Below are 13,825 nucleotides of genomic sequence, written 5' to 3' on the forward strand. Positions count from 1 at the left end.
TAGCAAAGGAAGCGCCATACAGCAGTGAAAAGATTTTATAATACATAGGGCTCCCTGCTGTTTTTTCAAATGAAAAATGCTTGTATCTGATCACCACCGCCTGAACTGAGTTTCTAGAGAAATTATATCTGTGTTTTTGAAAGCACCAGAGCTACAGGTAACTCCTTTTCTGTTTCTCCATCTGTGAGTGTTGCCAGTTGAACTCTAAATGCTTCTGTCTCTTTCCTTATTAAGGATACTATTTATAGACCCCCTGGCTGCATTCCACCTGAAGGTCAGATTGTTTACACAGAGTGAGGATATATTGTGCTTTTTTTTCTAAATAAAGAACACATTTTTGATTCATAAAAAAAAAAAATCTTTTCTCTGCACAACAGAATGGACAGCTCTTGTTCCTCACTCACAACAAAGGCCTGGCTGCAATTCCAAGGAATTCCAGAGAAAGGAGACAGCGGAAAAACTGGGTAATAAGGATATACAAATGTATGCAAGAAAGTAAAGAGCATGCAAACAGTAAATACAGTAAATACAGATAAATGCAAATAAAGGGCATGTATCTCAACTGAACACTTAACAGCTTATATTTGAACTCCTGCTTTTCTACTAAACATCACATGAAATCTTGCACAGTTTCATATTCTATGGGCAATGCTACTGTTGCCATTATTGTTTTTTTTTCAGTCACAGGAATTTTCCTATTTCCTTTGTTGAAATCGGGATTGGGTCAAAGGTTTCAGGGACATATAAGCCCCAATATAAAAGGACGATGGGGAGTGTTGTATAAGTAAAATGTCAATTTTTATGAATATGTTATTTACTCTCATTTTTTTACTATTTCTGTTTTTTTACCGTTTTTTTTTTCTTCCACTGCATTCCACATGTTTTATAGAAGTACTTCATCTTCAGATGGAACAAACAAGTTCTCTGAATATGACATGATGTGATTCTCTCTTTACTCCATTACTCTTCAGTTCTTCAGCCTTAATATAATATGAGAAAAATGTCACCAAGGCAAAAACTATTCTCTCTGTATCTACATTTAAAAACATAAATAAAGAAAAGGAGACATTTTGGTACTTCAATACTGCAGTAGTTTTCAAGAAAGAAGTACATAGACTGGACAGAAACTTGTACAAGGTGAACCACGTAGTTCACATTATCACCAAGAGAGCTATTTTGACCTATTATTTCGATCCTTAGAAGTTAAATGTCCCAAGAAAAAGATTTGATTCAGCATATCACGAGAGAGGCCAGAATGTGGCCAGAGAAGTGACTGTAGTCTCTGACTTCCGGTGTTCACATCTCACTCCCCGTAACTCCTGGCGCTGAACCCCTGGCAGTTCCAGTCGTAGGGAGGCTCTACTCTGTGCCAGATGGAAAAGGTGACAGATCCTGAAGAGGTTCTGGTGAGTGGTGGGCAGATCAGATTGGTTGTAGGGTGCTACAATTCATTATAAAGAAGATACTGGGCTACAAAGACATTTGGTACGACCTAAGACCATTCTGACCTTCTCTTTATGTTATTACATTCCCTGAGGAAGCAGCAGCACAGAAAGATGACCCTGCTTTACCTGATGTCAGGGCTGAGACCAGCTACCACATTCTTCCTATGCAGTCATCACTCCTCTGGTGTCCCATGATTTCCCTGTATGAATCGGCCAAGACTGATCTCACCTTTCATTCTTTCTGCTTCTGCCTCAGCCATCTATAGAAAAGAGCCTCACACCACCATCACCTTATCTCCCTATCCAAGATAGCACAAGCCAAGCTGGTTAGAGATGCGAATGCCCTAGAGACAAAGGCTAGACCCAGGTATAGCCTATGTTGTCCTGGAAATCATTTAATTTTGTGCCTCAGGCATTTGTGCAGAGTTTCCATTACGGAAGGATTCGGGGATACCAAGCCAGGTACAAAGCTCGGCAGCTCGGCAGTGTTTTGTAGGAGGAGTTCACAGCAGCCAGCGGCTGCCAGCCTTTGTCATTCGGAGTGGGAGCAGCTCCAGGAGGCTTTCTAGAGCTGGGAGATGAGAGATTAGGGAGGGAAAGAGATGCTTTCGCTGTTCACCCTTTTTGCTGCTCACTCTGGTTTTATCGTTGCCATTGGAAGGCATCATTACCACTAGCCCCAGGCTTACAGTTCCTGTTGGGAGCCAAGGGCCAGAAATCATTTTTCTTTTTTAACAACACCGTTTGGACTGTATTTGTGGCTCCTGATTTCTGAATCTCTGGTCCCCCCTTGCAAGTCTTTCTGCCTAAGGAAATTCCAAAACATTCTTTTTTTAAAACACCAACTGAGGTTCTTAACTAACTCAGTGAATATGGGTCATAGGAAAACACTCAGCAGTGTGAAATTTGTGGTACCATTTTAAGAGGTGATAGCACTTCCTGTTCCATAAATAGACGACATGCCTGTATAAGATCTCAAGAACTTCAATATACAAATAAGAAAAAACAAACAAACAAACAAAACACATCTTACAACAACACAATATTTTACTAGAGCTGGTATCTTAAATGTCCTGGTTTGGTGATTTTGTTTATTTATTTGTTTTCTAATGACATCCTGAAACATTAAAGCAAAACTGGATAGCGATGGTTTCCTAGGAGCGAGGAAGCCTGGGACAGACTGAAGAGCAGACTTGCATTCTCTATGTGTGCTGCTATTTTCTTGTGCTTATAAAGCCTTATCATGTTCAAAGCTCAAAACTGCCAATGTAAATTTCCTAAATGCCTTTAGAAAACCAAGAGCTCAAGCAATGCCAAGAGAAACACGAGTTCCTGAAGCTGGCCAGCATTGCTTGGGTTTCCTTTGGAAAAAAAAAGAAAAAAAGGAGAGAGAGAAAAAAAAAGAAAAAAAATATCCAAATGCCTGCTGCAATATATAAGAAAAAGCTACACAGGAGTTGAAGGGAAGCTGCATAGGAAGCAAAGCATAGCTGAAAATAAAAAGCGGGAACAGAAAACTAAAAATAACAAACAGGAAAGGGTGACACAGCTGCAAGGGCTCTCATGCATTCTCCCTCAGCATTGTACCTATTTTTTTTCAGGAACATACTAATATTGTGTTTGGATTTCAATGGCATTCCAATCCATTATTTGTTCTTCAAAAATAGATGTTTCTCCTGTGAGGAAGAAAGACATTTTCAAGTAATGTTCATACGACTCCCGTTATCCTAGTTTATCAAAGAACTCTCTTGCAGCTTGGTGTTTAGAGGCAGCAGAATGACTTCATGATGTAAATTGTTTCAAGAAAAATTAAAAGAGGTGGATAAAAATTCACTGGAATGGTGAAGATTTGCTCTCGCATCATTAATTGTTGCACCTAATTTCGGTCCAATATTTACGTTAAAACTTTAATAAGTAATAGGGGAGCCAGTACATAAGTTGGAGTTGCAGTTACTGTGGAAGCGCAGTGGTTGGGAAGGAAACAGGGAGGAGCACAGCAGAACTGATAAATTTAAAGGAAATCTTTGTCTTTTTCTCCATCCAGCCTGGCACTTGAAGAGAAGCAGCAGGGAATGTTTCAGCATGCAGAGACCAGGTCCTGCTTTGTGTTTGCTGTATTCCCCTATGTGTGCTATCCCTATGTACTCGGTATATGCACCCGCTGTGCAAGCGCTGAGCCGGGCAGGCAGGTTGTGCGTGGTCTGTGGCCACCCAGGACACAGCTACGCGCTCGGCTGCTGCCAGTGTGGGGAGAGCAAGAAGGGCAGAAGGTGCCTCTGGGCAGCCCTGGTCCTCGTGGATGGTCGCAGGAGTCGGTGGAAACCACACTACGAGAGAGTGTCACGGAGAGCCTGTCAAACTGTCAGCTCCCACTTGTAAAATCCCTATTTTCAGCAGACACAACAAAAACAGGAAATATTTACCAACTTTGCAGGTGTCAGGAAGTACTCTCAAAGCACTGCTGTGACCTGACAGTCCATTTAAACAGATATCAAGCATGCACAGAGGTGATAATAAATATATTTCCATTTAAACTGTGGTTTGGTGTGTTTGCACTAATACGTAAGTCTCAGCAGATCATGGAGACAAATTTATGCTGTTAATCATATTAGGGTGGTTATGCTGTGGTATGTCTCAAAATAACCTGTGCAAATGTGTTAATGCAAGGAACTTATACCTTAAAGTACATTGAAGCTGTTTTGCAATGTTGAAGCTGATAAAGCTGTTTGTCATGTAATGTTGGTCTGTACTATATGTGTTGTACAACATTTGAATCACAGGTGGAACATATCTGAATGCATTTTAGGCTTTTCTATTCCTCTGTATATTTCAGGCATACAACAATATGTTGCTTGTACTGTAATGGTGCCTGCAACATCCTATGATACAGGGTATAACAGAAACAATTATATTGTATTACAATATACTTGACAGTATATTTACATATTAAGCATATAATCTGTAATAATCTGTGTATATAATCTGAAATAATCTTACTATTTTGCTCTGTACTAATTGAGAAAATCAAGACTACTAGAAATGAGGCCTATTTGCCACTTACAAACACAGTCTCATTGGAATTAATGTATGAAAAAAGTATTTAAATAAAGTGGCAGGAGCAGTCAGAACTTTTCTTCTGGAAGAAAAGAGCATCTACGGCTGATCTCTGGCTTGCTGGGATGAGGAAGTGGCACCTGAAACACACACAATTAAGTGTGAAAAGGAGAAAAAGTGTAAAAGAGAGTCTCCTTGCACAAAACAAGGGAAATGGAGAGTGGAGGGGAACTGAGAGCAGATGTGACAGGGGAGGTAGAAAGTAGAAAGGAAGGACTATAGGGAAGGCAGATTAGCAGCCCTAGGTTCCATGCACATCATTTCATGCAATTTGCTTTCTCTCTAATGTAATGTCAGAAACTATTTTGTGTGGAGCGATCTGTCACCGGGGCAGTTAAGGAAAAGCAAAGGCTTGATGGAAAATAGAAGAATTTGTCCCCAAATTGTTTGACCCAAAATGTTTCCTCCCATTCTGAATTCTGGGCCATCCTGAATGTGTCTGTTTTCTGCAGTGACAAGGAGCAGGCCCCAGCAAATTTTCTTACTCAAATAGTTGTAGCCAGCAAATTTACTTATTCAAATAGTTGTAGCCATTTTGTAGCCCCTCTATGGACCTGGGAGAAAAATTTTGCCTAGACTGCATGCACAGTGGCTATGCAATAGTCTGGAATCTTATTCTGTTTATTATCAATACACACAATAGACAGTGACACTTTCATTTTTTTTTTATTGAACAATAATAATCATATACTTTTAAAACCAACCAGCTTATTAGATTTACCTTCAAAAACCCATAATGTCATTCATGACACTGTTGCAAAATAACAATAAAGTATGCAAATATTCATTTCAATCTTTAAATAATTCTCTTCAGTCTGCTGAAGGAACATGCGTTTAATCCTGCTCTCACTAAAATCAAGAAAATTACTTTTGATATCAGTGGTTGAGAATCAATATCTTTGCTTGTAAAGATCCAAATATAATACCCCTTTCCCTCAGACCTAAACATCGATACAGGTTAAAATATGGTACATGTTAGCTTGAGATTTCTGTTCATTTTTCTCTAATTATTGTAGCCAGAAAACCCATAGTGCCAGACTTAAATGACTGCAGTCACTTTCTTTTTATTCTAATTCCTCCATAGGTGAAAACAATCTGTGTTGACTGAAATTGGCTTTGGATCGGGATTTGGACTCTTGAAAGTCTTTGGAGTTTCCTATGTTCATGGCATTGCTGTCAACATTCACACTGATTTCAGAGGAAAGAGGGCTGCTGTCTAACAAGGCTGCTCTGCACCATGAGGAGCTTCCTGGCTGCATGCAGTCCAGGCTTACTCCAATGCCACTACATTAATTTCCAGTATCTGAGGATCTGATTGTTTCCAAACATATTAGTAAAGCCATCTGAGTGCGGATTTTTATGTTTCAAATAAAAAACTGAAAGAGAGACCGCTGATTCCTGACTCCCTAGTGCAGGCAGGTTACGTTGGTGGCTGGAACAGGACTGCTTGTCCCTGCTACTAAGAAATGAAGGAAGGGGCACCCAGGACCTGTCGGCTCTGGCTGCTCTATCCGCTATTGAACTGTGAGTCCGTGTCTTGTCTACATGTGGTTGGATAAAGTCCATCCTCAGAGTCAGAGAGGAGCTGCAGCCAGCAGGGAAGAAGGAAGATCCATTCGCTGCCCTGTGGCCTCGGACCTTCTCTTCCTCACAAAATGCAGATATCACCATAAGGGCACTAATATATCTATTTTATAGAGACATATACATTTAAATAATACTAAATAACTTCTGTGTTTCCAGGCGTTCCTCTACAAATCTGCATAATTTACCAAAGATCTGTTTCTCTATACAGAATTTAATATTAGATATCTACCTAATACAATATATTTTTACAGTGTCTCAGCTGAGATATTCACAACATATAAACTTAAATGATAGGTGTTTTCTCCCTGAAAAAGGCATATTTTTCTCCTATGAACTGTAACCAAACTTTCACAGCCCAGAAAATGACTAATGGTTGATGGTGGTTTATTTAATTCACACCACTATGCTCCCACAATATTATTATTTCTGTTGGTATGACTCAGGGGCATTACTTTCTATCCTGGGACTTGTTGACGTGCATTTCTTTCACTTTGGCTCCATACCAATAATTTTGGACTCACCCAAAAGGTCCACTGAATTCAATGAGAGCTTTTCTGGTCTGAGGCTGCAAGAGTTGGCCTTCAACTTTATTTGAACAAGGAGGGTTGAATTGTGTTGTTGTTTTCTTCTTTTTAATAATACTATACATTCAGCAATCCACAATACATTTCTGTGTTCAAATACGTATCAAAACAAATATCAAAAATCATATACACTGTACAGTCTATTTTTAAGTAAACATTTTTCTCATGAAAAACAGAATCACAATTGGCCTTCAGAGGTTACATTTTCATATGCTATAGGTCTACCTAGTTCTTAAAGTGTGTTGTTGCATATTCAATAATCTGAGAAATGCATTCACTTGAAAGTCTTATGAGTGTGAGTAAATATCAGCGAGGATTTAGCCATTTCATTACCGGAGAATGAATTGCTTTCTCCTTGACAAATTCCTCTTTTACTGAATTGCCATCCCCTGATGCCATGTCGTTCTCTGAAAATTTAAAAGAGAAGGTAGATTTTGTGAAAAAAATAAGAGAACTGAAATGTTTTCATACAACTTCTTTCCTGGGTTTGGGAACATTTCAGTAAATTATTAATTAATAATCCATTTTACATGAATCTACCTGAATATCTTTGGTTACCTAGTTGCAAAATACCTGCCAAATTATGGCATAGAACGGATGTGTTTTCTAATAGTTTAAGCATAAGGCAGGTGACCTGAATTCAGCTTCCAGCGCTCAGACTCCCAGAGTGACATGGGATCAGAGAACATATCCTCACCAGGACCTCTGCAGTAGTGGATCCTACAGTAGTAAATTAAACAGTCTGGAGGCTGTCATGGAATAACCTGACGCATACCCTTCAGCTCCATTACCCTCCACAAGAAGGTAAGAGATATCCGGTCTGCCTGCTGGAAATGGTCGCTGGCTCATGCCAGTTCCTGAACTCTGACTGCGGTTGCTGGGAAGAAAGTCCAGCTGGTCTGGCACCGTCTGTGCCAGGTGGACAGGACAGTGAAGAGCAATACACAGGAACACTCTCTGCCACTGCTTAATTTACTAGCATACATGTAGCCATAGGATCTCTCTAAAACATATGGGCCACAAACTGACCTGAGTAAGATATGGAAGCATTCAGTTGTTATATACAACTAGCCAAATCTCTATCCCAGATTGCATAGCTGCCACTGAAGACCACTATTAAAAGCAGTCATTTGTGACCATCCCATGACCTACTATACAAAATATTCCTGGTCTACTATATCAGTGATGACCTCTGAGGGATAGAAATCTGTATGTAATCTTTGCATTGGCAACAGCAAAAGTTCCACTTGCTTCTCTGGGATGAAGAGATCCCTCGGTTGGGTTCACACAATTAGCTAAATATTGCGTCTGCACAAGCTTTGATTCAAAAGTGGGGCAGTGGGGGAGAAAATGGAGCAGGAACTAATGAACAGGCTACCTGGTAACCTCTGGGCATATAGTAGAAGCAGGAAAAAAAAAGAAAAAAATGAAGACGATATTTTTTTGAGTTATTTCAGCACCCTTGGTACTACACAAATGTAGAAAGGCAAAAGAACATAAGCACAGAGAAAGGTCAGAAAGGAACAAGACTGATTTTTTTTTCTAAAATGATTTTTAATGTGATATGAACAGCTTGTTCCTTTCTATTCTTCTCTATACAGAGAAGAGGAGCAAGACAACCCCTATATATTACAGCAACAAGCACTAGACAGTTTAATGTAATAGGAAATAATCAGAACAAGGCAAACAAATTGCAGCTGGAGGAGAAAAAAACTTCTAGGATTTGGGTTAAATTCGAAAAAAGTCCCCAGTATACTAGGATTAAGTCACTGGTATTTATTTGAAATGTTTAAAATTCCTTTTAATGCCTTTTAATTCCTTTTTAATGCCTTAAGTTCAGCATTACTCAGTTAAATGTACTTCAGTATTACCAGACAGATAATCAAAGAGGAAAAACTTTCAACCTCACGTTTAAATAAAATCTGTAATCTCTTCCTTCTGCCTCCAAATACTCAATTGTTTTCACATACTTTCACTTTTTAGAGAATTCGTGAAGAATCTTTGCAAGCTTACGAAATAATATTAAACATAAGTACGTATTCTAGGAGACATGCTGTGTAAATAACTAAATGAAATCATCTCATAAAACATTTCACGGACATCTGAAAATGTGTAAGCACTGGCTTCAAAGAAAAAAGGTAATTTTTACCACTGGCTCCATGCATCTAAATGGGCTGATACGAGTCTCGGCATATCCTTGTGTTGCACAACCAACCTCATATCACTAGTGCATGCAACAGCTCCAAACCCTTTTGCCTTGTTAGGTTTTCCAGATGGATTGTAGCACACCTAATTCCCTGCCATAAGTTAAAGGAGTTGCCAATGAGAAAAATAAATGTGCCTTGTTAGATAATAGCACAGCTGCACCACAGCACACAGCGCTCACGCACAGTACCCACCACGCGCTCATAGCTCACACACAAGGTGGTTTCTGCTAAAAGCCCCGCAAGAAGTCTTACCTGGGTGTGAAATGGCTTTTCGTCGATTTGGAGCAGAGAGTTGAAAAAACGGAAACTTCAAACACTTCCCAGTGACTCTGTCGCAGATGCCAGACGGACAATTGCAAGTTTTCCTGCACTCCATTCCGTAGGTGCCGTAGGGACACTCTGAAAGATGACACATTGGGAAGCAATATAGCAGAGCAGTCTTCAGTAATCCAGGTCACCTACCTGCTCCCTCAATAGCTGCTCTGCATAGATCCTTAAAACTGGAAAACCTCTGAGTGAAATGAAAGGATTTTGGGATGCCGATTTTTGTTACAAGTATTTTCCAGTTTTAACAAGCCTAAGTTTTCTTTAGCTCACAATTTAGACATCTTTCTATTCCTACAGCATGGCTGCATGTTATGTTATTTACCATGTACAATCAACAGTCTTTCTCTGAAATGCTTGTGGTGTTAAAAGGCAAATTAAAGGTGATGTGAATGTCTAAATACATAATCACAGAGCAGGTGGTTAAAAGTACAGATCGTGTCTGGTGAAGTCTTGGTTTTTAGTTTAAGCAGATCAATGCCGGGTTTAGAAAAAGGGACATTTCTGAACTCACTCCTCAGGCGTGCTCGTGTGAGACTTGCACAGCGCCGGCGATTCAGACGCCGCCAGGGCTGCTTTACAGGAACGGACACTTCCTATAGGCTCCCCTGTGGCTGCCAACTCCTGCCCCAAGGAGCTATCCAGGGTGGCAAACTGCCTTCCCAGCCTCGCAAAGCCAAGGCCGAGCGAGGCAGAAAACCGCTGCCGGTTCTCAGGGAACGTGACACGTTCCTTAAGCAAAAGCATCACCTTCCCATGGCAGACAGTGAAGGTCTCACCTACAGCTCCTGCCAAAGCAGTGAATTTGCTTTGAAGAGGGCACAAAAAAGCTCTGGAAAATCCTCCTGACTTTTCCTAGGGACATCTAGGGACATCTTCTCCAGCCTGGAGGACCTCGCTGAGCTTCACCGCGCTCCCCGTCCCAAACAAGGGCACTCTTTGATCTGCTGCTCACGCGAGTGAAAAAAGACAAAATCCTGCCCAAGCAGAGCAGTTTGTGGCGCGCCATCCTCCCATCAGGCATGTGGGGCTGGCACTCACAGCACACGAGGCCACGGCGCCTCAGCGGGCGCCCGTGGGCCTCAGCAAGGGGCCCTGCAGAGCCTGGGGCAAAACAAGCCCGAGTCCAGCAGCGCTTGGTTCCCCAATGGAATCAGCCAGGACTCGGAAGGGCTCTGCAGACCTGGTAAAACTGAGGGATGTGAGTCGGTTCTGCTGCTAGCAGGAGAGGTGCAGCAGGAAACCAATCTTACATAAATCAGCCAATAACTGCCTGTGATTTAAGAGACTTGAGAACTGGTTCTCACTGTGGCAGAAACACCTGAAGATGGAATTTCCCAATAAAAGTGCAAAGCATCAGTCTTCCCAAGTCTGTTTTGGATAATAACAACATTGCTATTGATTAAAACAACTATAATATAATAACCTAATCTACTCTTTTAAAACTGTTGAGATAAAACTATCAAGAACATGAAGTAATGCTCAGCAAAGTGCTCTGAAATACACGCTGTGCATATTTTACCCATTTCACTATTAAGAAATAGAATAACAGGAGTTCAAATTATTTGTCTGCAACTTCAAAGCAAGTTAGTCATACACAGCTGAAAAGAGTCTAGCCATCCCTGCCCCATGATTTAGTATAAATTTGGAAGTTATTAAAACAAATGAGTGACCTAGTATCATATCTATATATGGTTAGACAAAATAACTATATTGGCTCCAAACTTTGCCTGAAAAAAATCAAATATGTACATAAGAAATTACAGCATCTCAGAGCTGAGATAGAAAAACAAAAAAAGACAGAAAAGTGCTCTGCAAGATTAGTTCAAATAAATCTGTGTGTGAAATAGAAGCCCTAATTATCAATTTAGAATTCAAAGTCAAAATATGGCTTTACTGAAATTAATGAGCTTGTCCATTGACTCACTGGGAAAAAGATTTTACTTCATATTTCATTAATATTTTCTGCAGAGCTTCTAGGATTCTACTACAGAGAATGAGCTCCCATGTCCCTCAGTGTTTCTATCTTCCCATTTTAAGCTTACTGTTGCAAAGAAATTTCCTTGAGGATGGTGAAGAGTATATACTTGTCTAAGGAAATAATAAAGGAATTATAACTGATACCCCACACTGCAATACTTTTAATAAACTGATGGTCATTCAGTTTACTCAGTAACAGACTTTTTGCTTTTGGTTTGAATCTTAAAGGTATGAATTCAAGACACATTCTAGATTTTAGAAAAAAAGGGGGGATATTTTGTATCCCACCCTCAAATATGCACATGAATTTGTGTGATTTATATTGCAAGGTAAGCAAGTTTGTCTTCTATATGAGTCAACCTGAATGCTTTCTGCAGCATCTCTCTCTAAGCCATTCCCTTAACAAAAGTTATTAATATTTCTAATATTTAAATGTCAAAATTTCTGCATTTTGAATGAAGTTATTCAGAGGCAGAGACAGCTACCTACTGAAGCAGTACAGAAGAAAGCTCACTCCTGTGTTTTTAATACCTTCTCTCCTCTACAAGAACTGCCCTCCTAACGAGGTGAGAACAGCTCTCACCTGAAACACTATGGGCTAGGAGCAGAGGAAATGGCATGCAGCGAACCTGGCGTGGAGTGAAAGCAGTGGCTCCCCGCTCCTCTCCCAGCCAGCTCCGGGACTTTTCCTGCTGTCCTGCACACGGGAGAGCCCTGGCTTGCCTGCCCCGACCACACACCGACCGTAGCTGAGCATCTCACAGTCAGGAACGAATTAAATCGGACCATGGCCCCAGGAGGTCAGGCAGCTCTCTTATCTCGCCCGCCGTAACTCCAAAGTTCAGTTAAAACTCCAAAGTTCTCCAAAGGTCTCCAAAGTTTCAGTCAAAAATCTTAGCTCCTATTCATATTTCTTTAAAGATGTCCCTGAGGCTAAACAATATTCTCACACTAATTACCCCTATCCCATCTACATGGAACATCTTTTAACACCAGCAGGTACTTTTTGCTTTCTCCCAGGTTAAGGGCTGAGCTAGGAAAATCCCCTTTCAGCCCCTTCAAGCAGGAGGCAAGCTCTCTATGCAGGCTGCTGTCAAACTGCCGCAGTGGGTGCATGCAAAGTGAATATTGTTACCTTTGCAGATACCAAATTCATCACCAAAGTCATCCTCCTCAGTGTAAAACTGGCACTTCAGCCCAGGACCACACTTGACACCATCCATACCCGAGACCGTACGATAGCAAGTCTCCCCCAGAGCAGCCGCACACACTCTGCAGCAGCCACAGTCATCCAGCACCGTTCGCTTACAGCGCAAGGTACTTTTGCACGCGTTGCTGTCACAGGGCTCAGGACAATCTACCGCGTATTTGGCACTCCAAGCAGTTCCAGCGTGCACAGGCAGCAGGAGGAGGGTGAACATCAGGAAGCCCTTCATGTCTTGCAGGGATAAGCGCTCGGTCCCCACGAGCGGGTTTTGATGCTCGGTGCGGCGCCTGCGGCTGCAGGAGGCAGTGGTACAGAATCCCAGGTGGGAGCTGCGCACATCAGCCTACAAGTTTATGAGCTTTATACGGTGTGTTGCCCACATGCTGCACCGTCGTCAGCTTCCTCAATCCGGCAGCGCAGCTCCTGCCAGCCTCCCTTGTTTCAGTTCATGAAATCCAGGATGAAGGTTGGATTAGCACTCTGCTGCCATCCAGGAATTGAAAAGCCCGAGCTGATGTAATCTGTTATGTTTAGTTGGTTGTTTTGCATGAGGACTAAAAACTCTCTCACATCCGTCTCAAATGCTCAAGGACGTCTGCCAAAAGAAAAAAAAAAAAAAAAAAAGAAAGGAAAAAAAAGCCCACACAACCAAAAAAAAACCCAGTAGGTTACATACCTTCTGTCAGGACAGGACTTGCTCTGATACTGGGCACACTGCTGACAGAACAGCTCTGCTTATAAAACACAGCTCCTGTGGACAGGAAGAAAATCACATTTAATTATATAATTCCTAAAAGATTTCTATTTTTTAGGAAATCTTTGCATAGCCCTCTGAGGGGAAGCAGACAGTCACAATGAAGAACAAAGATTGTGCCATCTAAAGAGCATGTGAGCTCAGAGATTTTAGCAGAGTCTTTTCCTGCATGCATTGAAAGAATACTTTTAAGTCAGTATTTAGGTGGAGGTGAGTTAATCATTTCACTCAGAGATTATTGCTAGGACTAGAAGCAGGTCAGACAGAAAACAGCATCTTCCGCAGGAAGTTGAGGAAAATGATCCATGAGATACCCCTGACCTCACAACCAAAAGGGGAAACCCCATCCGTCACTGGCACTGTCAGCACAGGCCAAACATGCATCTAGAGGAACAGATTCTCCTCCTGTTTACACCACTTCTTTACTCATCAAAGCCTGTGGGCTGCACTTACACTACTCTTGAATGAAAGCAGAGTAAATAAACAAAAAATAAGGCTCAGTTTTCCTTTCTGCCCAACTCAGGCTTTATTCACCCTCACAGAGCCTTGACAAGAAACACCAAGCAACCTAAGAATTCATCAAAACAGATGAGCCACCAGAGCGATGGAAATTTCTGCTCTAA

The 13,825-nt window shown here is 41.2% G+C and overlaps 1 protein-coding gene across 4 annotated transcripts in view; it reads right to left on the bottom strand.

The window, feature by feature from the left end:
• Window positions 1-13,080, bottom strand: part of ESM1 (endothelial cell specific molecule 1) — a 242,738-nt gene extending 229,658 nt beyond the window's left edge. The window contains exons 1-3 of one of the 4 annotated variants that reach the window (XR_015913784.1): window positions 12,377-13,080; window positions 9,190-9,336; window positions 6,499-7,137 (exon numbers count right to left, since the gene is read on the bottom strand). Coding sequence is in view for 3 of the 4 variants with exons in the window: in XM_088531987.1 (XP_088388113.1) it covers window positions 7,037-7,170; window positions 9,223-9,336; window positions 12,377-12,677 (549 nt within the window). In the remaining variant the exon portion in view is untranslated. Of the gene's footprint in view, window positions 1-6,489; window positions 7,171-9,189; window positions 9,337-12,376 lie in introns of those variants that run through there. The other 3 variants (XM_088531987.1, XM_010226710.2, XM_088531988.1) reach the window with 3 other exon arrangements.
• Between the last annotated feature and the right edge of the window lie 745 nt (window positions 13,081-13,825).

This window comes from Tinamus guttatus, unplaced genomic scaffold, assembly GCF_059628265.1.
Source record: "Tinamus guttatus ecotype Peru unplaced genomic scaffold, ASM5962826v1 Tinamus_guttatus_pri_ptg000444l, whole genome shotgun sequence".
NCBI lineage: Eukaryota > Metazoa > Chordata > Aves > Tinamiformes > Tinamidae > Tinamus > Tinamus guttatus.